We start from the raw sequence: 27,908 nt of genomic DNA on the forward strand, positions 1-27,908 counted from the left end.
ACAAGGTGCACAAAATAAATTGCTGAGAAGGCATAGGAAGAGCATTTTTCTTCTTCTCTTTCTTCTTCTTTTTCTTCTTCTTTTTCTTCTTCTTTTTCTTCTTCTCTTTCTTCTTCTTTTTCTTCTTCTTTTTCTTCTTCTTTTTCTTCTTCTTTTTCTTCTTCTTTTTCTTCTTCTTTTTCTTTTTCTTTTTCTTTTTCTTTTTCTTTTTCTTTTTCTTTTTCTTTTTCTTTTTCTTTTTCTTTTTCTTTTTCTTTTTCTTTTTCTTTTTCTTTTTCTTTTTTTTTCTTTTTTCTTCTTTTTTCTTCTTTTTTCTTCTTCTTTTTTCTTCTTCTTTTTTCTTCTTCTTTTTTCTTCTTCTTTTTTCTTCTTCTTTTTTCTTCTTCTTTTTTCTTTTTTCTTCTTCTTTTTTCTTTTTTCTTCTTCTTTTTTCTTTTTCTTTTTTCTTTTTTCTTTTTTCTTTTTCTTTTTCTTTTTCTTTTTCTTTTTCTTTTTCTTTTTCTTTTTCTTTTTCTTTTTCTTTTTCTTTTTCTTTTTCTTTTTCTTTTTCTTCTTCTTTTTCTTTTTCTTCTTCTTTTTCTTCTTCTTTTTCTTCTTCTTCTTTTTCTTTTTCTTCTTCTTCCTGTCATGTCGAGCTTAAACTACATAGGCAGCGGTAGCATAGCCTGGACTGGGACATCTCAACAGCTTGACTTGTCTTCATTCACACACCTGTGAATGCAGAGGCATTCTGCCGAAAATTACTTGTTTGATCTGAAATTTTACAACTTAAGCATTTATGAACTATATAAATGCACTTTTTAAGGAAAAAAGTGCAGATTGCGTTTGCTGTTGCATTTGCTTATCTGCTTTACCATCGAGTTCCTGCCCGCCCTGTTGTATCAAACCGCAGCTCTGCCTGCTGTAACACGTGGGGTTCAAAGTGAGGGCGACGGGGATTTTAAGCAGGTCATTTGCTCTGCCCGTGGCACCCTGTTGGAGCGTGGGCGTATCAGTTTCCCTGCTTTTCAGCATGTTATTTAAATTACAATAAAGTAAAGGAGTATACAAAAATAAACAGTTGCTGCAATATTTATATCCTTGAAAAAGAAGATCCTGGGATGAGGTGCGTTAATTGGAAAAAAGAGAAATGTTTAAAATAATTTAAGTTTTTAAAATGTATTTTGGAAGCTCCGTTATGACAGACCATTTTCCTTAAAATTCCCCTGAAGCAGACATGGTAAGAAACAGGGCTATGAACATATTCCTTATGAATAACAGCACCACACAGTACTGAACAGATCTGCTGCCCATGAAACACAGGGAAAGTGTTTTTTCCATTACAGTGTGGTTATTGAGGGCTACGAGGTAACAGTTACAGTGTAGGTGAGTCTCCAGTCTCAAGTACTGCCTTCCAGATGGGGCTGCAGATAAATAAGTGGCTGTGAAGGAGTCACTTATAAGCTATATGTGCTATAGTTTCACTATCTGAAAAATAGCTGTGATGTCTTTGTATTTCTGTACCGCTGACCAGGGTGTCTGGATTCGTAAGGTCAGATTCTAGCTTGAGGGATAAAATGTCTTTTATTCTGTCCATGTTGCACAAACTAAATGGCAGCTGAAGGGGCTAGCTTTCAAACAGCAGCCTTGAGCCTTGGCCGGAATAGAAAATTGACTCAGGTTGAGGTAGTGTTTGAACTGAAGGCACAAGAGGTTGTTTTGCATGTCCACATAAACTGCTTCAGCAACAGTGGGGTGAGACATTCAGAGCAGGGATGTTGATTGAGGGAAGCACAGTTTTACAAATCTGTCTTCAGATTGAAGCTTTCAGCATATATTGCCCATTACTACAAGGACAATGCATGCTTTTAACATGCTCTTTTATTTCTTTTGTGTCAGAGGTGAGTGTGTGGAGATTTTCATTGACAAATGCTGATAACTTTACAAGGTAATGAATGATATGAAATCTGAGGAGTTGTTGATGTGTATTAATTTATGGGGGGGGGTGTCTGTGTGTACAGGCTTTCACTAGAACTTCTCTGAATTGAAGCATATGCTTTCTCTAGGTAATACAGAAGTACAAATGATTTGATTGGAATCCAAAATACCTAAGTATACTGTCAAAAACCTGCAGCTATTTGACATCACTGCTCTCCTTTCCAGTTCTAAAGCAAGGAATTTATATATGTGCTCCTGCATGATTAATTTCAAATTAAAAAATAGTAATTGGAGATGATTTTCCCTTGTTGCTTACAAAGACTTAGCTTTCTTTTAAGGATAATTGAAAGTATAATTTACTATTTTAACAGAAGTAGTAACTTGGTAGCTGTCCTTAAAATTAATATTACATCTTTGCTAACTTTATTTCTGCTAAAAGAAACTTACTTGTGTCTACAATATTACAGATCTAAACCAGTGAATTAAACCCGGTGTTGTTCATCATTTTTTTGATTAACCTTGTCCTTTTCTGCCTTAGGACATCAGCGCCTTTGAGAACAGAATGTTAATGCTTGATGGGATGCCGGCAGTCAGAGTTAAAACAGAGCTGCTGGAATCCGAGCAAGGGGTAAGCAGTTTCTCTGCAGCGCGGTAGTGACCCTTCCTAAGCTTCTCTGTGGTCAGATGTCCCTCCCGTTGTACTATCATTTTCTTTTCTATGTTTTTCTTCATTTCTACGGTTTTGGAGCTCATTTTCTTGGGAGATGTAGCAGTGAGCATCTAGTCTCATGTGCTGGGAGCACAAAACAAAACTCTGTGGAAGACTTATTGGAATTATCTGTCATAGCTGAGATGCTGTTGGTGTAATTTTATGATTATAAAAAAAGGTGCAGTTTAAAAAAACGGGAAAAAATAATGGATTACAGTAAAGAGGCCAAATTCTTGTGTCTGAGAAGCCCGTACATATCTTTATGTTCTGCCTTCTTGGAATATTTGCCTTACTGTGGTTGTTTCATCCTTTATATGCTTGTCCTACTCTGTTTTCTGTTTGCGCAAACCTGCTCTCTTTCTGGTGGAATACACTTGTTTATCATTATGTTAAGAGGGCTAAAAGCCTCAGATGGTTAAAGCTGGTATCACGTTGACTGCTGAATACAAGTCAGAGATCATGAATAGGATTCTGAATTTTTTGCAGAAGGCGGCTCTGGCATTTGAGTGGTTGATTTAGAAAAATGGAAGACTATGTTTTTGGACATATTAAGGGTATTTTCTTACATATGTGGTAATAATTATATCAGGGATTGTAGATTGCTATGAGGGCATCTGTATTTAATGGATTTTGTGTTAATATAAACCTTTATTTCCTTGTGTGCATCTTAAGTTATCCCAAAGAATCCAAGCCACTTTACTGCTCTGAAGACAGATGCCCTCAACAAGCAGAGAGCATAATAAAAACAGCAGTGCTGTTGCCATGTAGGGATGGCCTTTTGCCTCTTCTGCTAGTTGGCTTTTTTTCTTCCTGCTATTTTCTCGATTATTTAATTGAGAATTTAAATGATATGGAAGAGGGGAATTAACTTTCAGGATGACTTAATTTGAAAGACTTGCAAGGAGATATCAGTTACTCAGGATTTTTTTGAGGGTTTAAGTTTGAGAGAAATAAAACTTGACATTTAATGGAGCTCTTGCTCATCTCTTGCCATCTTGAGAGCAAATACCCTCAGAAAATACTGCAGTACAAAGTAGTTTGAGGAAACATAAAAGTTGGAATATTGTAGGAGCCACGATGATGAAAAGACGGATCCATTAGAGGTAATTTTTAATACTTTCTGGATGCTTTGCATTATGTCTTTTTATGTAACAAACCTTTCTCACTATTGTTCAGAAGACAAATGTTTATTGATATTTGCCTTTGTCTAGTTTAAAAGAAATTCTATGCATAATGTATATTGCTGGGTCCTTTATGAAGAATACTTCCTTTAGCAAAGTGTGATTTGATTCTGGAAGACCTATTTGGTGTCTTAGGAACTGGAAGGAAATGAACAATTTATATAGTTTTTTAATTTCCTTAGGGTTTTTTTAATAAAATTTTACAGACTTCTGTGTAAGCAGAAAATGATGTAATTTTTTTTTCTTTTCCAGTGACTGAGCCGTTAGACAAAGAGCTCGGTTTGATTTGGGATTTTATGCACTTTGGTACTAATTAAGTAGTGTCTGGTCAAGAGTCTCTGGCACCTTTATGACTCTTCATTAGGGAGCAATCAATAAATACAAAATGAATTCTCCAGTTCACTAACAGAGGAGCTAGCCATTAGGATGGCAATTTTCCAGCAAACAGCTTAAACTCTGAAGAGAAAGGTGGTTGAAACAGATGTTTAGCATGTGCTTCAGAGACTGTTGTGAATATGTAGATGTTGGTAGACATAACAGGGACAAGTGCTTGAAGGATGCGATTACCAAAAACAGCACGTGGAGCTGTTTGGGAAGATGAATATCGTAAGTGAAAAGCATGGAGCGGGAACTAAAGCGTGATCCCAGGTAGTATGAATTTGAAATTACGATCTTTGTCTGTGGTGTTATAGCGCCCAAAGTCCCTAGAGTTGCACCTCCATCACAGTGTATGTTTTTACAGGGAGATGTGATTTCTACTTTTTGAAAATTTGCAAACTAAGACAGCATTTTGAGTCTTCTGAAGGTAGTGGCCAAAGTGTCATCACTTAGGATGCTGAGCACCAGACAAGACTAGACAAACTTTTCCAAAAGCTGTGGGGAGACGGATGGTTTTTTTGCAGTTCCTGTTTGGTATCTGCTATCGGCTCTAGGTTTGCTGCAAGGGTGAAAGTAAGACATGGTTTAAGGGTTATGAAAAGAAAGTTTAATCTGTGGTTAGGGGATCCTGAAGACATATCAGTTGCAGAGGAGTGAAACTAACAGAGTCTGAAGCACCAGTGGTCCTCGACCAGGGTGGTCCTCGACCAGGGTGGTGAGCGCTGAGCGGTCAGAGCAGAGAGCACTGAGTTGCTGTGCCTCGCTAATGAGGCTTTGGAGGAGCTGGGATAATATCATCTGTTCTTTTGTCTGAGAGGGGCTATGGGACCACTTTGAATTGTCTCCTCTTTAAGTCTGAGCCCATATTTCAAATAAACATCTTGTTGATTTTAAAACCAATAATGAACCGCCCACAGCTATGCTAGTAGTTGCCTGCGCTTGTTGTGAATGCACGCACCTAATTTTTAATCTGAATCAGCATCAGCTTCCTGCCTTTTCCAGTGGCAACAGAGGAATTCCCTCGTGGTGCTTGTGATGATCTTGCTTAGCCCTTTTGGGGCTAGGCCACACAATGCATGGTGAAGCAAGGGGGGTGCTCCTCAGGTTCCTGTTGCAGTGTGGGAGGCTGCCACATGTGATAGCGAAGCAGCCCGGTCTTGGCGGGTCCTCTGCATTAATGGTGATAGGTGTTTTTTACAAGGCAATTACTGCAAAACTTTATTGAAGTTAAGATGAAACTAATTGTGGGCTCCAAGGATATGTGCCTACTTCTTGTAAGGATATTGAATGCTTTCCTGCAGGGCACATGAAGATGTCATCCAGAAAAGCTGCTTTCTCAGTAGCTGTGCCTTGATCAGCTGTCCCTTGTTCATGACCTCCAAGGTGGGATTCACAGAAAGGACCTTGCTGGGGGAACGTGGATATTTTTTGACCATGCACGCATGCACTGCCGTGTGGGACGCCCAGCCAGTCCTCCCCGCTGTCCTGGCTCTTGCTGTGCTGGCCTGATGAGAGAGCAGCCAGTAGAGTCGAGTCTAATCGCACCCTGGGCAGTTGTTGTGTGGAGCTAAGTGGGTGTGCTTGGAGGGACGGCAGGGTGGATTACTTCAGCAGATGATATGATCACAGCGTTTGAGTCCATTTTTACTCCAAGGTTTCAATTTATTTCATCATTTGATGAGTGTAATGATTAAACAAAGTGTGTTTATCCTAGGACTTCGTTACAAGCCTTTTTTGAAATTCATGTGTCTCCTTACAGTTTGTGAACAGTAACCCATCAACCTATTGATTCTAGCAGTAGAAAATACCACTGCTTAGCAACCTTGGTAAAGTGAACGATGATCACTGCGGTGACTGGACAACAGAAATAAAAAGCTCAGAAAGTGGTAACATTCCCCTTCCTTTTACACCTACTCCACCAAAATGGAAGCACAATAGGAGAAAAAAAACCCAAAGAGATTTTATACAAACAGCACCGGCTTTTAACCTTAAATTGGTTCTTCACTGACCTTTTGTGGCATATGGCTACAGTGAAATAGGCACCATCTGGCCATGTGCATTTCATTCATCAGAAATTCATCTTCCCTGTGCTGCTCTGAGTAACCTGGTCTTCAGCAGGTGTTGTCTCTTGACTACATGTGGTGGCGGTAGGAGTAGAAATCCTCCATGATGTAGATAAGAACCAGGACAGAGTAAATCATTGAGCCGAGACTAGCATTTGCTACTGTATTTGGATACCAAGCCAGGCAGTCAATCCATTATATTCCCGTGTTGCTTTTGGTTTTCCTATTGGAGTCCTCAATCTTTTTGCAGGAGAGGTTAAGTATAACGTAAGGTTCTTCTGTACCATCCATGCATAACCTACAGGGTCTTTAACTTTCTTGTTTGGAGATGTTTTGTTTCATGATTCATCTGTGTCTTGCCCAGTGTTTGTGTGCTCTGTGTCCAAACCGGGGCTGATACCTCTGAAAAGTTTTTAAGCAGTTTTCTTAAATAGTATCTCAGTCCTTACACTGCAGAAGCATTCCATATCTAGAGCAAGTGAAGGTGGATTTAAAATGCAATACAGCAGAAGGAATAAGCGAACGAATAAAGTGTAGTCAGCTGAAATTTTAGGGTAGCCCTGAGAGAATGAAGCTGTGTGAGCTACACCCACTGCAAGCCAGCCCAGTCTCTAGCTGAGGCTGAAAGGAAATCGGAGGCGATGCCTGTGTTTCAGCTATGCCCCGTGCACCACCAGTTCCTTTGAGCCTGTGACTAGAGGAGAGGTGGGCAGGGCTCAGGCGCTACAGCCTGCATCGATGTAGTGAAGACAAACCTCTACCAACCGGGGTTTAAAAGACACCGAGTTCAAGCTAGATGCTTGTGGGAGAATGGGATTTAGGCAGCCCAAAAAGGAGACATGCCTCATGAGATATAGGTTACTGGGCAAATTTGGAACAAAGAAGTATTTACAAGGGAAATGGATTTTCTCTTTGCTTTGGAAAAAGTTAAAACAGTTCTGCTTTGTTTTATCGTCGCCAATTTAGAATAGTTAATGATTTTTAGAAGGCCATCAGCATTAGCAAGAACAGATGCTTATTTTTCCAGTGAACTACTGTCCTTAATTTTGCACAGGAGATTTAATGCAGGCTATTGTTTGAGGCTTCAAGAAGACACAGTGCTGCTTTAATGACTTTATCACAAATGAAAAAAAGACATTACATAAAAGATATCGCATTGCCCTTTAACAAGGCTTCGTTATTATCTCCCCTACTGTGGAACAGGAGCTAGCATTGCTAATAAATTGGTAGAATTACTTTAGAAATGTGAATTTGCTTATCATTTAATATCCTCCAGTGACCTACAGCTTTAGATCTTTTGGTCTGCAGTAAAATCTTTGTGCGTCAGTAACCAGCTTCAGAGAAGGACATGAAGAAGGTAGTCCCTCCCCATGTAAGTGAAGGTGGGCTATTTCAGCAGGAAAAAAATACTTATTCTTTGGCTCTGCCAAAAACTGTTTTGAAAAGTAATACTCCTCATTGTAAAAATGTACAGAGGCTGGATTAATTTAAACGGTAATACAGACTGGGCAGTGAATTTATTAGCTGATGGCTACTGTCAAGAAGTGAGGATAGGTAGTGTTGACTGGCTTCACTGTGAAGTCTGAACGTCTTGCTGGTCATTGCAGGATGTGACCCAGTTTCTAAAAACTGGTAAATGTGTCTGACTTGGATGCATGAAGTTACACTTTCTCAAGTATTTGCAGAGCCAGGCCACAAGCTTTTGTTAAAAGGAGATATGAATGTGGGACTTACGCCCCACAATTAATCTTCAACTACAGAGAATAATGAACGTCTAATTTTCATCAGTCTTTTTGTTTCCAGATCTGCAATTTCACCCATTCCTGTGCCTGCATTTTGTCCCCTCAAATCATTATTTGAAGGTTATATATCTTATTCTGAATTCACCTCCTAATTCTGCTTGATCTGTCTCCGTTCCCATGCCTTATCATGGCTGAATTATGAAAAGAATGACTAAAATGACAAAACCCTTTAACAAGCCAATATTGTTCTCTGTGTCTTTTGTCTGTAGCCAAATTATCTTGTCATCTTGTGTCTGAAGAATGCCACCGATGCTTATGTTGCTATACACATAAACATTTTCTACCTCAGCCTGGGTAATAGTGACAGAAATCTGGTTTATTTTCAAAGATTTCAAAAAATAACTGCTGAAATTCAGTTGAGAATAGTCTCAGCAGCAAATCTTGCTCCTTGACTCTATGGGGAACTGTTTTATGTTGATTCATTCAGCTTATGTACATTCTTTGTATTGTTAGACAAAAGAGCACTTCTAGTATTTGCTGTGGTAATTTAGAAATCTCTGCTTCATTCATTCAATTTTTTTTTTTTTTTTTTTTTTCCCCTGAATTACTTAATGTTTAGCATGACTGATTTGGGGAAACAAACAGCATATGGACAGTGCACATGTATCAATCTCTTCTGCAAAGAAACTAGCCTGTCTTACTTTGTTTTCTTCATCTTGCAATAGATGGTACTCGAGGAGTGTTATTGAGGTGTTAGAAACACAGCTGATACAATTCGTTAGTTGCTTTACAGTGCCATAAATGTATTACATTCTTCAGAAAGAGATCAGGATCTGATCCCGAAAACCAGTAAGGACATAACCTACAGGGCATGATGCAAAGCCGTGTGAGATGTACCTAAGGAGATAACAGCTGTATTCCCTGAGCACTGCTGAAGGATATGCTTGCAACCCAGAAGGGTGCACCACAGCTACGTCGGCTGGATTAATTGAGCCGAGTGAAGCATCACAAGCTGATAAATACTGTGGGTGCTGTTTCATGTTAAGTGGAGGCTCGCATGAAGAATAAAAGGTAGCCAACTCCTACAACATTCCTGCTGTATCCATTGCCAGTGACTGAACGACATCAGGGACAGCTGGGTCAGCCGATCACTGATCCAAGAAACCCCAACCCAACAGGAGAAGGGAATGGCTGTATACTCCCTGCAGTCGCGCTGTTAGGAAATCATGGATATCTTCCATCCTATGGAGAGGGGAAGGGTGAAAGAAGATCCTGGGTGCTGCTTTTGACAAAGGCCTATAGTTAGAGCTGGTTAACTGTATCTGGAACTATACCCTGAGACACCTTTACTGCTTCTGGGACCCAGACTTTCTACCTTGGGCATGTCTCTGCTCTGCTGCCTTGCCAAATGCTGAGTGTTTATAGTGTTGCACGTGTTCCTTACTCCTTTTGAAGTCAGCCCTCCTATAGAATAGAGAGCTAAGGGGGTTTTGTGCCATGGTTGTAGGTGTGGTTTATTTATTTGGGTTTTTTTTTCCCCAGGGATCAGACACAAAAGTGCAGTAGAAAGGTCATAGATTTAAGACTAATAGGAAATGCTGACTTAACCAGCTCAGTCAGCACACTCACTGTCACGCTTGCCAGGCAGTCTTTTTGCCAAGTTAACCAAGTTTACAGATAGAAAATGCAGGTGGGGTTGTTAAGATGCATGATGCTGTCTGAAATTCTCACTAAGAGAAGGATCCCAGATTCTCTTGAGACTTAATTTACTGACTGCTATCTGCCATTGCTTTCCTTTCCTAGGCACTTCAGTTGGCTGTTACAGAGCATTGCAGGGAATGTACTCCTTATTCTGTCTGGTATCGTTTGTGGTATGTATGGCAGGAACAGGGAGATTTTCAGTTGTGGGCGGGGACTTCATTGTGCTAGGCACTATACAAATAAAGGGCTGTCCCTGGATATTTTGGTTCAATTAATCAGAAGTTGTGTTTAGACACTCTTTTAATGGACATCTTCAGATAATAATGATTGCGTGTATTAGGAATATAGTAGCAAGTCTAAAAGGAGTGAAGCAGAGAAAGATCTCTTCTCCAAACAGCTCGTGTTTAGCTAACAGTGCCATGCCAGAAAGAGGTTTCCCATATGTATAATGATAGAATAGCAGCAAGAAGATGATTTCACTTACTAAAAAATAAGATTTTATGAGGATGTATTTGGTAGAGGAGAAGGATAATATTTTATCTGCAAGACTGGAAGGAGTTTCAAAGAGAATGTGTGATATTACCCAGAAATTAGCATAACTTAATATTGTTACAGTTCCATAGAAAAATCATAGTTGCACAATATATCATAAGTTAAATACATGAATTGATGACAGTTTTGTGTGCTTATATGGACTGAAAAAATAATGTTGGCTTTGGGAGAAGGAAAGTCAACACTTTGATTTGAACGTAATGCTGAAGTGTGTCGTGAGATTATAGTTGGGTTGCCTTCTATCCCCAGTCAATTATTTTGTGAGCTCACCTTGAAGCCAGTCTGCTTTTTTGATGATGTATGACCTCTCAGCTTGCTCTGCTACCAGAGCTTATGATGGGAATCTCATGGAAGATTTATTCAGCTGAGAAACTCTAGCCATAAAGAAAAACAAGCATGGTACATACAAGCTGTATATCTGTCGGTTACTGTCAATTTATAAATCCACATTTTGGGTTGAAAATTGTGTGTTCTATAGAGATGTGAAAGGTCAACATTTCCTTTACTGCATTGAAAAAATAGTTGAAAATGTAAAAAAAAAAAAAAAAAAAGAAAAATTTTCAGCCATCCAAATATCTACATTTACATCATTCCCCCGATAACCCTTGTTCCAATGATTCTTGTGTGTGCTCCACATTCTGTTTCTTTTGGGAATCAAATATTCACAGCTTAACTGTAGTTTTGATCTAGTTTGCAATCCTAATTGAGGAACCAGTGAGGTACAGATTTTTGCTCTTTGCATCCTGCTGGAAAGTTATTAACGCTGTAGTCAGGGGAGCGCCGAGCATGCCATATATCAGCTGGTATACAGCGCTGTAATCTAAAATCCTGTTGCACTTCTGCACTGAAACTCAACACAGGCCTCTGTTTTTTCATGTCACAGTGCACTGCAATTCTGAGATACAATAATGTGTGTTTTAGAATTCACGCAAAACAATTATTGGCATCTAAAAAGAAGTTACTCTTCTGATCTCGTGCCTTACCTGGTAGGGCATCTGAAATTTAATTCAGGTTGCAACTGCAGTGAAATTCAACAGGTTCCAAGGGAATGTAGTCCCTTTATTCCTATGGAGAAACCAATGAAGGTGAGCTAGGTAATCCTGCTTTTATTAACAGGAAAGCTACCTTGAATTACCTCACATTTACCTCCATGTGTGATTATGTATATAGATGGATAGTGCAGACCTGCTGATGCACAGTAACTTCTTCAGGGTTTAGAGTTCCTTATTTAAAATGTTTTCCATTGAAATGTCTCAGTGAAATAATTGTGAATCACAAAATCTTTAAATTGTTTCACTAGGAGAAAAGTTAATCATTACGTTTCATCTTGTTCTACTCACCGGTGAGTTTAATGGATTTTTTTTTTTTTTTTTTTTTTTTTTATGCTCATTAGAGTAGTCTGTTCATTATGATGGCCTGTATTTTGTTCAACAGGGCATGTTGGTATGTTCAGAATGGAAGAGAAATGGAAGTGACTGGGATTTTGTTCTTTCCCTTTGTTTTGGCTCAGGGTGAAGTAAAATCTTTCTATATTCCTGGTTCTTAGCTGGATAATTGCTATACTTTATTTCTTTAAGGACACTGAGATAGTTGAAGTGAGAAGTATTGTGTAAGTGTGCTTTGTTATTATATTTTATTATATACTGGCTAGCTTAAGAAAAATAAGCATAAGCCAATATAACTCAATAATTTACAGTATCACAGAACACTTCAGCAGTGAGACAAATACCACTATGTTATGATAGTACCAAAATTATTTTAATCTTTGTTGTTTGTTATGAGAAGGGATTACTTCTAGTTTTCTCTTGTTTGTTGATGTTTTCTTAACTCTTATTTTCTATTTGAGGTTCCTTATAAGTAGTCTTTTTAATGTATATTTTACTCTTGTTCTGTATCCTGCTGGGAAGTACTGAAAGAGCTGTATATTTTTTAGCATTGTTGGCTTTTTTCCTTATTTCTCCCTGTGGAGATGAGCCGTTACATAAATTACTTTAAGGATCCTGTTTTCTTGATTTTATTTTTTTTATATATTTTTTTTTAATTCCCTTTCTTCACACCCCTCCCCTCCTTTGTTTCACACTGGAAGGATGAGTATTTAATAAACTGTTATTTAGGGGCCATCCGCTTTCACAGGCATCCTTTTACAAATGTTGTTTCTGCTTGGTTGCATCGCATAAACGTACCAGAAAACCATAGGAACCACAGGCAAAAAAGCCAACAGCAACGAAAGGCGGTGTTCGTCCTCCCCTGTCCGCGCAGGTCGCTGCCCGTGCTTGCCGTTGCCCGAGGATGGAGCCCAGGTGGACAAGGACGACGAGACCCGTGGCAGCTCGACGTGGGCCACCCCTGCGGCCGAGCCCCAGCTCGCTGGGGTGGGCCAGGAGCGAGGGGCTGGCGAAGGAGGAGAGGCGCGGGGGATGCGACAGAGGGAGGACACCAGGTCTTCCCAGGCGAGGCTTGTTGACGGGAAGGCTCGTGTCAGATCAGCCTCGCCAGCCCTGCCTCCTCCAAATGCCTCCGCTCCCCTTGTTCCCTGGGGGGATGCCAGCCACGCGGGTGTCACCTCCATCCTGCCTCCTTAGGCTGCTCCGGTGGCGTTTGTAGCCCGTTTCCTACTTCGTAATTTAGACTACAGATCAATATTGGTACCGAGGCACTGACTTTGGCTTTGATCTTCGTCTGTGATGCGGTGTGTGGAGCTTAGGTCATTGCGGTAGGTGAGTTACTGGAAGTTCCCTAGCAGTCGCGTCAGTTTGTCCTTGGAAGATAGCAGGATCACCCTCTCCCGTCTGGGTTACAGATATGCTCAGTTATGTTTTTAATACTGTAGGTGCCCTTCCATGACATTTGCCACTTTCTTTGATAGCTTTTCGCCAGATAGATGGTTTGGATACAGCCTGGTCATATTCTGGCTTGGTAGTTCTCAAGTACTGGGTGTCTGGTGGCTCCGAATGTTTTCTGGTCCCCTTTGCTGGATTTCTCTGGTCATTTTGCTGTTTGTGAACAGGACGGTGTAAACCGATAAAAGATTAGTTGTGGGCTTCTGTTTTGCACTGTGGAACAGGGAGTTGTTGGTGAGGAGGGACAACTGCTGACGGAGGAAGGAAAGGCAGGGTTGGGTACCATTAGCGATGCCAAACGCTCCACCCTGGGTGAATCCACGCTGACTGTTCCCAGTCACCTTCTCCTCCTTCACGGTGCCCAGAAGTCCGTTCCCAGAGGACTCGCTCGCTTTTCCACGTGACTTCTCCATGGAGCGAAGGGAGGCTGGCTGGTCTGCAGGGCCCCAGAGCACCCTCCTGGACTTCTCTGAAGAGGACCGCGCCATTTGCTTTCTTCTCGTCACTGGGGATCTCCCGTGGTCTCCAGGCCCTCTCAAGCACGGTGGAGGGGGTGCTGCAAGGACATCGGCCGGCTGTCCCAAGGCCCGTGCGTGCAGGCAGGTGGGTCCCATGGGCTGGTTTGGGTCGAGTCCTCTCGGGTCGTCCCTGGGACTCGGTCCTCATTCACGGCTGGCGGTTCCGCTCCTTGAACCTCGTCTGCCTGTGAGAAGGCCACACAAGCGAAGGCTGATGCCGAAGGCAGCGATGGAGTTCCTCGGCCTCACGGGTGTTCGCCCACGGACTCGATGTTTCCCTCGTCCAGCCTTTTCCTGCTGATGTAGCGACAACAAAAGCTCTTGTTGTTGCTTTCGATATGACCGGCAAGTCTGAACTCCGGCTGAGCTCTGGCTTTCCTGACACCACCGCTGTGCGTCTGCGTGATATGTCTGCGTTCATACTTTGTAGCCTGTCCCTCCTTGCTCCTCCTGCTATATATATATATATATATATATATATATATATATACTGCCTTTTTGCACTGGAGCTCCATCATGTGTTACACATCGGCCAAACTGGTCTCCAGATACTTGCTTTTCTGAGTAGTGGGTTGCACTAGTCTTGCACTTTGATGTTGTCCTTAAAGATCTTCCAGTTTTCCTGTTCTCTTTGGCCCTTTTAGAGCTACCTCCCATGGGATCCTCCTTAGTTCCCTGAAAACTTCTGCTCTCTAATAGTCAAGGGTCTAGATCGATCTGGACTAGGTCTCTGTTACTGTCTGTCTTTCCTCAGTTTCCTCAGGGTCTGAAACTCCATTACTTAAAGGTCATTTCACCAAAGCTACTACTGATTCCCACAGCTCCAACCTGTTCAGCCTTCCACACAAACAGTGATCATTTTGGTTTTGTCCGTACGGGACTTTATGAGAACACCAGAGTGACCACAGTGGATCACTTGAAAGGTTCTTCTTACCCATAACATGGTAGCTCATAGCATGTGCTTACAGAAAGCGCAAGCAAAAAGCAAGCATATAGCACTGGTACACTCTCCAGTATCTGCCAGTGTGCAGACTGGGGACCACGTGAGCAGATAATGACCTTTAGTATTGCAAGTTGTCACTGCTCTTTGAGCTCCACGGAGATTTTCCTGATAACCAGAGGTTGTAGTGTTGGTTTTGACCTGTAAAACCTTAAACTGTCTTGCACCTGCCTGCTGCCATCCTGAGACTACAATGAGAGCCTAAGATTTAATGATAGAGATGGCAGTGGCAAAGAGAGCATTTCCTGTGATAGACTTGGATTTATTTTCCCATTAGTCGTAGCAGAACAGAGTTGTGGATTTTTAGGAAGTCCATGCTATGAAGCTTCTGGGGAGGGCCAAAGCTATGGTGTTGAGAACATTGTGACACGCAAAAGATTTTTTTTTTCTGTTCCTTCCTCCTGTGGAAGTAGTAGTGGTATAGGCTGTGGGGTTTATGGCAGAACTTTGGTTGGGGAAGTTCCTGTCCACCGTTAACTCTTCTGCAGTTGTGCCAGTTCAGACATGGGCAGGGATGTGTTCTATACCAGGAAAAGAGGAAAAAAAACCTCTTTAAGGTATTTTTAGCTTTTTTTCTCTTGAAATTTAGGTTATTTCACAGATCCAGTTTAGGGTGTAGGTATAAACTGCTTAAAGTGTTAGATCTGCAACATCCTCAGTTCTGTGTGGTCTGCAAGTTAAAACAATGCTGTGCAAATGTGGTGTAGAAAACATTATTGATTTTCATGATAGAAAACTTTTAAAATAGCAGATAGACTAGAAGCCAAAACTATTCTGGTTGGCTTCTGAATAGTATTCATTTTTACAGAATAAACTAAAAAACTCCAAGGTGGAAAGGTAAGTATTAGTTACCTCTGCTCTTGGAAAACAGTTCACAGTTTTTCTCCCTGAAGCTTGAGTTTGTTTCCTTTTTTACTATACATTTTAGTTTTTGTGTACGGATTTAGGCTGAATGACTTGTTTGGAACATGAAATAGAGTTAATTTTTTTTTCCTTGAATAACCATTCAGAATATTGATGGGATAAAGTGGCAATTTAAGACGGCTGTTTAGCATAAAATAAATAGGCATGTTGTTAGTATTGAATACACAAGCATTAACTTATTCCTGGTTTAAAATTCTATAAATGCTTCTAGCCTACCCAAGAGTACTCTTTGAGTTTCATCCCACTTTCACTGCCTAGTTTGGGACCTTACTGTTGTCAGAAAAGTATCAAATATTTATCAAAGGCTGAACAATAAAATAGCTGGCTTATGTAAAATTTGGTAGCTTTAAATGGAGAAACACTTGCAGCTTCCCATGAATTGATATTTACAAGTTCCTGTCTGCAAACCCCAAGTTGAAAAGAAACAAATGGTGCTGAAAATGAAGTAAATCCAAGTCACATACGCAGAGTGTGATATATCTGGTCCACAGTGGAAAGCATGCTGTGGGCCTGTTCTTGAAAGGTACTGAATATTCACCATCCAGCAGAGAATGTAAATATCTGCTTAGTTTTTAAGAACAGAAGGAGTTCTGTTATTTACTCATGGTACCAACGTGGGGCCAGGGTACCATGCAGGAACCTTAAATGTGTAAAAACTCCTACCATAATCTCTAGAAGCATTGAGATGTGTAAAAGTCTTTAAAATAATTGGAAGAAATCAACCAGTTTAAATTTCCTTGCTTTTTAAGGCACAGTAATGTATTGCATGTCAGGAATGATGCTTGTTCTTCATTTTGTTTTAACTCTACTATTAAACTAATCAATTTCCAATACATCCTACAACAAGAGATGTTTCTGTGAAGAAGTGAATTTTAAATATTCTTTATGGACTAATTTTTTTCATATCAAATGGAGGGATGTTGTGAAGTACGTATGAGACAGGGTGTATTGCTGATTGTGTACCCTGATATTTTTTTTTTCGTATGTTCCTTGATTCCATTCAAATGATTTCTAGAACCATATAATCTCTAAAAAGATACATGTTTTTTGTTGTTATGCAGTAGTTAATGGTGAGTGCAAATTACATCAGCAACTGTCGTTGGGGTGCATGCTATGCTAAAATAACTTTCTGTTTAAAAATTTTGCATGTAGTATCATTAGATGGATTTGCCTTACTCGAATAAGGGAAAAATATTTTTCTCTATAACAGTAATTTTTTTCATCTAAAAGATGCATGACAGGTCCATAACTGAGCCCTGACCACTTCTGCATGTTTAGGAATTGCTCTTTACATTGAGTGTGTTTCTGAACTGCAGCTCAGTCCCTAGCTCCACTGCAGAATGTGTTCCCCAGGGAACAAGAGGACTGTGCACACCTATGCATGCCACATGCAATGTAATTAAAAGCCTTTGAGAAGGAGTAGGGCGTGGACAGTAACGGCTTGAAAGGGTGAAGAGGGACTGGTGATGCTCCAGTCTGGGATCGTTCCTCGAGCAGCTGGGAAAGCTAGATGAGGGTTTCACAAGTCTGTCTTCCCCAGTAACTCTTTTGTGTCTCCCCTTTAAATCACTGACTAGTGTACTTACTTTTTGTCTTCCTTGTCTCTTCTAACACAATGTGAAAATGCTGAGGAGAACTTCTAACACTGCCGTTTCTTACCAATATGTATTTCTAAACCCTGATTCGCCAGGTGTCCTGGAAGTTGGACATGTGCTATTTGCACTTGGTCTGTTGCTCTGTAAAACCTCCTGACTTCAGAAAAGGAGGGGAAAAAAAAAAAAGCCAGTGAAGCTTTGGCTGAAATGATTAATTTTTGTCTTGCTCATGCATTGCAGGAGAAATTAGCAGTGCAAGGCAGTTGCATTGCTTTACCTCCAGTGCCCTTAAAGCAGCATTCAGCTTGGACTGTGAGCTGTGTTCAGAGCGGTACTCCCATGCTCAGGGTTTGTGCACTTTGGGTATGAGCCACCTCTGGGATGGAAGCAGCCAAATGGGGTTAGTAGGGAGTACCTCTGGGTAAACCGGCCCCCGCCGAGTTCGGTGGTGCTGCAGCTAGGCTGCTGCTGGCCCCCGGCATGGGCAGGTAGCTCTGGTGTGCACTGCCATGCCCCTGCCCCTGTGCGGGTGGCTTGTGCTCCTCTGCTGCCTTCTCTCAATCCCCTGCTACTTCTGTTGCTTCGCTTGCAGGCGCGCAAACCTCAGGGCAGCAGCCAACAAGATTCTTCCACTTGTGCTGATGTTTTAAGTGATGACCTCTGCTTTTTCTGGCAGGGTAAGGCATTGGTTTAGCAAACTGGACAAACACAAGAGTGTGGTGGTTTCTCTAGACTTCTGCTACCAGACGGGCAAGATGAGTGCTCTCTGGTCTTAACAAGATTTAATACTCCTTGTAGTAATGATCTTACCATTAGTTATAGTGGAGGCTAGGTCAAGCATTGGAAGAGGTTGTCCCATTCCTTTGCTCTTCCCACCCCCTCCCTTCCCTGACTCCTCAACTGCTGTCCCTGAGTTGACGATGGTACCTGTGGGATCACTTGGCGAGCTGGTTCAGCTTGCCAGTCTGGCATAAAAGTAGCTTGGGGGGGGGGGGGGAATGGCAATAATTTTGGCTTTCTGAGTCAATCAAATGCCAAAGCAGACTTGAAACAGAAGGGGTGTTCAGGGAAGGGGAGAAGTGCCAATAAATGCTTGGATATGTGCTACCCTAACTCATGTGTCATGCTTTTAGTCATGCCACGTGGATGAAGCATGTGGTTTAGGCTTTGCCACACAGTTTGCAGGTGCTAAACGACTGAACAAGGCAGGCATCTTGACTCCGACAAAGGACAGCAAAGTGACATTATGTGAAAGAACAGAGCCGCATGACAGCACAGCCTGCCCTGGTTAGGATGATACAGGGATTTCCCTGCAACCCTATTTTTCTGATGGAATGTGCTGCTGGGGGTTTTTGTTCTGTTTTTAAAGCTGTTTTTCTGAGCATGAGGGATCGCACATGCAAAAGAATGGCAATTTTCAAACATGGTGAAGGGCTACGTCTGAGGCTTATCCTTTATAAAACCTCTGTGTAGCCTGTGCTGTTTCTGGTAATGGAGTACATCAACCTTTTGAGCCACACAAGGACTCACAGGATCAAGGCTTTTCTTTATGAACACAATGTATCTGCATGCTAGAAATCTTGAGGGGATGTCATTGGGGGGGGGGGGGGGGGCAAGAAAAAGAGTGGAATGGCACAGATCTGTTAAGATTTATTGCATCATTATCTCACATGAAACAGTAAGATTGTCCTGGCATGACTGAGCAAAAACAATGGTGTGAGAGAATCATTTATTTTGACGCCCTGCTGGTTGCCTCTGGACATTTCTGGAAGCCAAGGTATCCTCAGCAGCAAGGTCTTCTGTTTCACATAGTTTCAAAGATAGTAATTTCAAGGAGGGAAGCTTGATCTACATCATGTTTCATTCTTCACTATATTCCGAAGATGGGATGTGTTCATCTGTGAGACTCTTAAGTGGGAACAGTTTCTCCTCCTGGCTTCTGTTTGCTCCTATAAAACCTGACAGAAAAGCCCCTGAGCAGATGACTAGCAAGTTTACACTGAAAAAACATAAAGACCGATCCCTTTCCTTACAGACCTGGAGGAAAAACAAACTCTGCACGATATGTTCTCACTCTTCTGCGTGTAACGAACCAGCAGTTACTTCTGTCTGCAGGAACAACAGGAGACTGCACAGCTCAAGCTCAAGATACAACCCATGACATAATTCTGTTTGGTCTATGGTCATAGGAATATTTTTTGGAGAGCATTATTAATGATGCACAATGTTAATGCAATCTTAATATGTATCTCGAGAAAGGAACTTGAAGTGAATAAGCTCCCCATTTTTCTAAGAGGAGCTTTATAACCTGGAAGTGATGCACCAAACTTGGATAGAGCCCAGTGCTAGTAGAATGGCTTAAAAATGAAGGTCATTGGCTAATAGCAGGAGTTACTTGATCAGATCAGCTTTTAAAAAATCAGTGATCAGTACAGATAATACTATTATTGGTTAGACATTGTTACTCTTTCATACAGCATAAAGGTTTTGAAGTATTTGCAACATCCAGGGTTTTCAGTATGAGCTTCAGTGTGCATAAGACTGTTCCCATTATGCATTTCTTTTTCTCAGTATTTTGTTTATCTGTAGCACGTTGGTGTATTTCTGTAGATATTTCTTATAATTCACTTATCAATTTGCTCTAGGCAAAAGTGCCTAAACTGAAGGTTTCGAAAAAAATCCTCTTCATATGAGATACAGATAAATGTATTCATTATGGTCCAGCTTCAGTTAAAGGCTCAGTCTAATTTTGAATTCAGAGTGTGTCTCCCAAGTAAATCATTTAGTTCACTGCTACCCACCACTTCAAGCCTGACCTTGAGGAAGTAAAAGAACTTCTCATCATTCTCATAAGCTTGGGGGTGGGGGATAGAAAAAAGAAAGTTGGGCTCTGCTGGGCCAAGGAAAGCACTTTTGTCACGAATGCCCTGAACATCTTAATCTGGTTAGATTTTAGCTGGGGAACCTTATCTGAGTTGAGTTGTCAGGGAAGAACGTATGGAGGAGAGTTTATCTGGACTAACCAGCCTCTAAGTCAGTAAAGAATTCATAGATGGAAAACAACTGCTTCCTTTGTGCCCTGATAAGAACAAGAAGTCTGTGCCTTTTGCAAAACACGGGTATTTGTTTTGTTGCTCTTTTTGGGGGGTGAAATGAATGGTGCACTAGATGATGTTCAAATGAACTTTGTGTCCCTAATAGGAAGAATTAGCTTTACATCTAATATGTGTGGTCTTATCTTTGCCATGTTTTACTGACCCCTGTGTCATGTTTCCTCAGTCTAAAAATGTGCTCAAAATGTAACCATCAACCCTGTGTGTTTCACTATGCTTCTTAAATCCAGGTGCAGCTCTTGTCTTCTAATACTTCATCCTCAGACTAAACGTTCTGTAGATCTGTTACCCTGGTCGATGGCTTGGGTAACTTCAACAGCAAGCTATCGGATAGACCCATTGGGTGGCAGTTGGGGCAAATAGTGAGACTGAGGGAGTACTTTGGTCTCCAAAATTGCTGCGTGGTGACTGCCGAACACTCGGCCACTGGAAGAGCCTCACCTTCACCTGTGGAAGCTGAGTGGTCTGAGCCCTGCCCTTGCACTGCTGGAAGCTCAGGGTAACTGGGGAAAAATACAAACCTGTATTGAAGGAAGAAACTGTTCCTTCATCTCATACTTCATTTATCACACCATCTCTTTCATGGTTTTTTACTGGGAACATGACAGCGTAGATGCTTCACAACCTATTCATTAGATGGTATCCAAATGGCATCTGACTGAGTATGCAGCATGACATTTTGAGTGGTAATATCCACAAAGGAGCTAAGTTGACACTTAACAAAAACACAACGTAAAACCTTTGTGATGTGGGCATGTGGTGAAACATACTGTGCGTTAAAGCGGTCTGTGGTTTAAGTCTGGTTGTGAGGCATGAGGTGGTAGCAGTAGCAGGCTGCTTTATTCAGAACCACTGTAACCACCATGGAGAGTCAAGCCAAAGGCCCATTTGGCCACACACTCCAGCACGGTCTCCAACAGGTGAGGAAAACAGGGAAGATGAAAAAGGTCTGTGTTGTGTGAGCCTTCCTTGGACATAACTTCGATCAGTCAGCAGTTTTTAGGTGATTTTAAGCCCATTGGTATACTTGGACCATTGTGCTTAATAGCCACTAATGAACTCTTCCCAGTGAAGCTGTTTAATCCATCTTTTAATTCATTTATGCTTCTGGTCTCCAGAATACCTGTGGCAATGTGGTAGAAAATGTAGATATTACATGAAAGTCTACTTATTTTCCATTATTTTATAGCTGTTGTCTGCCAATTAGTCTTGTTCTTAAGTTGTGAGGAACAGTTTCTATGTCAATCAGGATTTTGATGTTTATCATAGGACTTCAGTCATCGTTTTCCAAAACCGAAGCATATTATCTGCTTTATATATCCTTGAATATTCATTCCTCAGATCATCCTTGTAGCTTTTTTTTTTTCTCCTTTTTTCAGTGCTAACATACTTTTTTAAATAACAGATGAAGAATTCTTCTTCAGTAAGTTAGGTATTTAAATGTTAAATAACAGTGTCTGAGCTAATCATCCTTAGTCTCTAGGACAGGCAAGTCAAATTATCCTCCGGCTCCCCGATTTTTTCTCCACTGGGTAGAGTGGGTGCATGGATGATCAGCACACGTGAAGGTGTGAGATATCCATTTGAAGCTGGAGGAGGTAAGCCCCACATGGGGAACCAGAGCTATATGGTGCATATTGGATTTGTTCAGTTGTGCGGTGGTGTTTTCCATTTTGCTCCCTCCCTGCATATTCCTCGTGTGTGATAACATGCCCAAACATGGTTGAGCTGATGTTCTCAGACAAGTGTTCACAGTAGCTTCAAAGTCTTGAGACATTTGTGTTGTCATTCATTATATATGTAAGATACAGATTTACAATGAGTTTTCATGCTTTAGGTTGTGGTTGGCATTAAACAAAAATGTTACCTAACAACACTCCCCTGGCCAGCCCCTACCGAAAACAGGAAGGTGATTTATTCAAAGTCCTCAATGTAAGTGAAGTTCATTCTTGAAGGGTCTTTACCGCCTTGCCCAAGTCTATCTTTCATGCAGCATTTAAAGGAATGTGTTACACATCTTACTCCATAACCTGGCATCTTTAAGGAAATGTCTTGTTTCCCAAGAGAACTACTGTAATATAACCCCTTACCACCAGAACAGCTACATTTACATGTGCGGCCAGTTTACAGGTCGTCATTGTGTACGCACAGTAAGGGTTAGTTTTCCTACATGCATGACTTGTTATTGCTTTGTCATTCCGTATTGCAAGTTTGTTCTGCAAGTCTTTGTAGATATACAAAGACACCTGATATACACCTGATATACAAATATAAGAAAAGTCTCTGAAATGTGACTTAAAAAGCAGAAGTTTCATATGTTAAGTGTTCTTTAAAGGCCCAAGAATACCGCATATTAAATAACATGACCTTTCGTGGGAATCTCTTGATTTAATTAGCATCGGCCTTCTCGCTTATGCAACTGCTGTATGTCAAGTGGCAAGTTCTTTCTTGGCACTGCTCTGCTGGGTGCAAAGCCCTCTTGCCTAGGAAATGGCACTCTCTTTGTGCAAGTTGTGCTTTGGCTACTACCTACATCCACTTTTTCATTGTTTCACGGTTTAATTAGAGGGAAAGTATATTTTAAAAAAATTTTCTATGTCTACTTTGAAATGTAAAAAACCCTCAGAAATCACAGGATTATATATAGAATGTTTTGTATGGAATGTTTATATGTATGTTTTATATATGGAAAGTGCTAGTGGGATTGTTGGTTATTTCTTTAAATAGGTGCGTTGTTCTTGGTAAATACATTGTTTGCGAAGCCAGTAATGCTACCAGAGATCATTTGCTGCACAGGTAAATGCTGCTAGATTGTTCGTCATTACCTTATTGTTCTTAATTGGAACTGTATTGAAGTTAGGATCTACAGAGATCTTTGGTTTTCCTCTTAATTAAAAAATAATACTGCTTTTTCTGATCTGCTTATTGTGCCTGCTGTTCATCAGGGATCGTTTATATGTAATGCAGCTTAAATTAAGCCTTGTGATTGACTCTCCACTGTTACTCAGCTGTTTGTCTTTAACTTCTTCAGCTTCTGAAGTGTAGAGGGGAGGATGCTCGGTGCCTATCTCCATCGTCCTCCTTTCCTTCCACCCGCAGTTTATCATTGGCAGTATTGCCCCATCTGCGTTGGGTCCATTTAGTTTGGTGGGTGTGTTTTTCACATCCACAGAGCCTCACCCCTGTGGCACTTTTCATGGGGGGGAATTCGTAGAGAGGAAGGCTGGCAGGGCACATAGCACAGATCTCCTGCGCCCTGCTGGGAGCAGAAGCGGAGTTCACGGAGGTGCAGAGTCCTCTGCACTGCAGGGTCTCAGCTTCCCACAGTGTTGAGGCCTGGCTGGTGGGTCTGTACAGCAGCGGGGAATTCAGTAAACCTTGAACTCGGGTTTTGTCTTCTATGAGATGGATGAGAAAGCTTTAATATTACTTCAGGTGGCTGAGTGGCATCTTCCAAACGAAACACAGCGTTGAGCAGTCATCAGTGACAGCAGCGTAACAAGTACGACCTGTTGTCTCATTCACTGATGGCCATTTATCATGAGCGCTGAACGAATGGAGAGCTTTGCACAAATGGTAGCGTGCAATCGTGTAAATCAAACACACGAGAAAACATTTTAGGGACAGTGGCACAACAGAGTCGTCTGTGTGTGGTCACACTGGTCCCAGATTACTGACAGAAGAAGGCACCACTGAATGTGAGTTGATTATACAGGACTCTGACCACTTGGGCAGATGTCAGTGTCCCTTTTGCGTTGCCCTCAGACCCCCACTTCGTTTCATTGCCACTGTTGCATGGCGTAAGCCAGTACTGCTGCCAGCACGCAGCATCCTCCCACCTTGTCATCTTGGCCGCACATGCTTGACCCCAAGCTCCTTCCCCATCGCCAACAGAAGCGTTACTAGTGCGTCGGATCGAGGAACAGATATACGGTAATAATGAATCGTTTTTGGGGAGGAAGAGGTTATTTTCAACCTGCCAGTTCCCTGGTGCTGCTGTGTGAGTCCCTGTGGCGGCATGAGGGAGGAGGCAAGTTGGGGGCAGGAGGGAGGTGGGATCGCTGCTTCTCGTGATATCAGGGTTTAATGTCACTTTACACCGACCTTGGGATGGTGGTGTAGTGCAAATGCTGCTCTCGGTTAGAAAGACCAAGGTGACGAGTTAATTTCTTAGCTGTGGTGCTGCCTCTTTGGTACTGGCGGTAGCTAGGCCACTTGTTGTTGTTATGTGAAGATTTTCAGCCTGAAGGCCTGTTCTCAAGTATTTATAATTTTACAGTTTGCACAAAACCACATCCCTGTGCTTATTAAGAGAGTAAGCTTTTTCATTGGAGGGAATAAGATCAAGCAGAAACAAAACGAAGACTGAAAGAAAGATGCAAGGAAGAAGAGGGAAAGCTTGGCTTTTATTATGAAAAGAGATGTTTTTAATTGTTGACTGAAATTAATGTTATTTCTGAGCAACAGTCGCAGATTTTCCGGGGTCCATGGATGGATTTCTGTGAATTTTGAGTGACCAGTTCAAAAATAAATCCTAAATTGCTGTTCATACTCTGGAACAGCCTGATAGAATTTTTTTTAATTATTATTTTTCAGTTTTGAGGTATTACAAATTATCGGAAAAAAACTTTTACAGAAAATAATTTTGTTCTATTTTCTTTATCTGAGAAACTCACTTAACAGCCTTTTCACTAGCAGATGCAATTCATACTAGGTAAGCACCAGCAGCCTTAGCTTTGTATTTCCTGGCATTCTCTTTAAGTCTATTTTTCATGGGTTTCAAATTATGTCATTTGGTTCCTGCTTAAGAGGTTGCCTGTGCTTCTTTGGACAGCAATCTTAATGATCGTCTTCAAAAGTCTATTATCAAATACTTGTTGAAAAAATTTAGTGTCGCAATTCAAGCCGGTAGGGAAAACTTCTGATTGATTTTCTGTTTAAAAGTTATTGACGGTTTGAAATACCGTCAGAGTAAGGAACATTTTCAATTATGTCCTATTTAATATTAGAGAAGCAGTCAAAATGTCATAGTTAACGATGAAATATCTAATTTTCAAGCTTGGATCCCTCACTCTTCTGGAGACCAATGGTTCATATCTTAGCAGAGGTTAATTTCTTTCTTCATTTATATGAAATAAGTAAATTGAATACCATGCACTTGTCTGTGTGGGTGTGTTTTGGATGAGATCTCAAAAACTGAGATCCTGTTTATTTTGTGTGGGTGTTAAAGATCTTACTGTTATGCTATATGGTGTTTGCAAGTTGCTTAATACCTTCTGCCCTTTGAGATGACTATATTTCAGCAGTGTTATGTGTACATAGTTGCAAAATGTTTTGAGGTCGTTCAAAGCGAAAGGACCTCCATGTGAAGAGTCTCTGTTACACACATTTATTGTGCCTATCGCTGTAGCATTGTATACCATTTGTTATTGTTGTTCATTGCGTTCATGATTATTATTGCATTAATCAGTCTCAAAAAGTAATAATCTATTTAATATTTTGAGTTGGCACAACTTAAGTTTCATCCAAACTTTTACAATGATATGAAAAAAATTTAGTCATGAATTGCTCACTAGCCTTCAGAAAGTGCAGTGGTGGTTGTAAGGCTCAGTTCCTTGCTGGGAGCCCTGATTTACCCCAGTTACTGGTGGAAGCTGAAAATATTCAGGACCTCATGCAATAAAATCCATGCAACATCAGGCAAGTATTCAGTTTGCCTGGAAGTCCAGGAACTTACCCTTTTCTGTAGCATTTGTGACTCCTTGTTCTTTGGAATCCCTCAAAGTTAGATGTAATATCATTTATAATAATTCGATTAGGATGAGTTAGTCCATAATTTGTACTAATACCCAAAGAAAAGCATAAGAATAGGTTAATATAGAGGTAACATGTGGAGCTAAAGACAGCTTGGCCTGAAGATATTTCCATGGCAACAGAAAGGTCCCTACAGATGTCTTCCTGCTAAACTTGATGCTGTTTATTAAAGGCTGTCTGTAGTACAATCTGTAATTATCATTAGGTAAAGAAAGGTTGTGAACGTGGGTGGACTGCTTGGCTGATGCTCTCTGATTTGTTTAGTGCAGCTTTGAAATACAGTTGCAAAAGAATATTAAAAACTGAGATCATTTAGCAGTTTCTCTGCAGGTAAGCTGAGACTTAATTCAAGACTGTTGGTTAATAAGAGTGAAGTAGCTGAAAAACAGTGGGGGGGGGATAGGGAGAAATGTTTTCAAACTCTTTCGGCACGATGACTATTAAAAGGACATCAAAAGCATGCTGGACAAATTAAAAAATGCAGAGCTGCAGATAGTACGGGAGGTAACGCACAATAAAATAAGGTTTTGTAAGTAGTAAAAAGGTCCTGTAAGTAGAAGGAGACAAAGGAAACTTCAAGACTGTTATCTAAAGGAGAAGATGAGAAAATAATGGATGACAGAAGAAGTTAATCTGAGTACAGATTAACCTTTCCTGCTTCTGTCTTTATGAAGAAGGTTAATTGGGGTCAGCTGCTTAGCACAGTTGAAGCTGACAGAAAGGTGGTAGGAACACAGGGCAGAAAAAAGAAAGAACAGGTTAAAGAACGCTTTAATGAGTTAGATGCATTCAAGTTTGTAAGCTTAGGGTGGAGTTTATTTTGGTCTGCCCAAGCAACTAATTGAAGCAATTTGGAATCCATGAGCGATTACCATGTAAAAACTGTAAAGGACAGGTGAGATCCCATAAGAGGGCACACAGAGAGTATGTTCTTAAAACAGAGAAAGAAGGAAGATCTTGGAATTGCAGACCGGTCGACCAAATTTGCTACCATGAAATATGTTCAAATGCATAGCTGTTCAAAAGCAAGTGGCCATGAGTAAGTGTAAGCTGGAACTTTTAAGACAGTTTTGTAATAAAGTACATACATTTTAAGCTTCCTAGTTACAATACTGAGGACAAAACCACATGTAATGATGGAATATAGTGCTTGTGAAATGGATTTTATGAAATATTTGCTTGAGATAGTGATTTGGTGACACTGAAGCTCAGCTGGGATGTTCCTTCTTGACTTCAGTAAGGCTTTGGTTAGAGTCCTATATGACATCTCAGAAACAATCTGGAGATTTTCAGTGTATGTAAGATGATTACTATGTAGATGACTGCAAACATACAGAAGCACGCTATGTGGATGACCACAAGCACACAGAGTAAATGGTGATGGTTGGCCATCTGGCAGAAGGATATATCTAGAGGGGTTATCAACTTGTGGTTGGTAAGATGCAGTTTAACAGAACCACAGGATCACAGGGTGGCAGGGGCAGGCAGGCACTTCTGGAGATCATCTGGTCCAACCCCCTGGTCAAGCAGGACCACCCAGAGCAGGTTGCTCAAGTCTGTATCCAGTCCACGTTTGCATTTCTCCAAGGATTGGAGGCTCCACAACCTCTCCCAGCAACTTGTTCCAGTGCTTGACCATCCTCATTGTACAAAAGTTTTTCTCTTATGTGTAAATTGAATTTTCTGTATTTCAGTTTGTACCACTGCTTCTTGTCTGTTCACTGGGCACCACTGAGAAGGGTCTGGCTCCATCTTCTCTGGTCCCTCCCAACAGGTGTTTATTTTATTATTAATTATTAAACATTAGTAGTTTAATTACAATAGTAATTATTAAACATTGATAAGATCCCCCTGAACCCCT

The 27,908-nt window shown here is 40.9% G+C and overlaps 1 protein-coding gene across 5 annotated transcripts in view; it reads left to right on the top strand.

Annotated features, from left to right (window-relative positions):
- The window catches only part of KLF12 (KLF transcription factor 12), a 250,959-nt gene that overhangs the window by 97,522 nt on the left and 125,529 nt on the right, over positions 1-27,908 (top strand). For all 5 annotated transcript variants that reach the window (XM_049815883.1, XM_049815886.1, XM_049815887.1 and 2 more), the window contains exon 3: positions 2,456-2,545. In XM_049815883.1, the coding sequence (XP_049671840.1) occupies positions 2,456-2,545 (90 nt within the window). The remainder of the gene's footprint in view (positions 1-2,455; positions 2,546-27,908) is intronic.

This window comes from Accipiter gentilis, chromosome 13 (assembly GCF_929443795.1).
Source record: "Accipiter gentilis chromosome 13, bAccGen1.1, whole genome shotgun sequence".
Lineage (NCBI taxonomy): Eukaryota > Metazoa > Chordata > Aves > Accipitriformes > Accipitridae > Astur > Astur gentilis.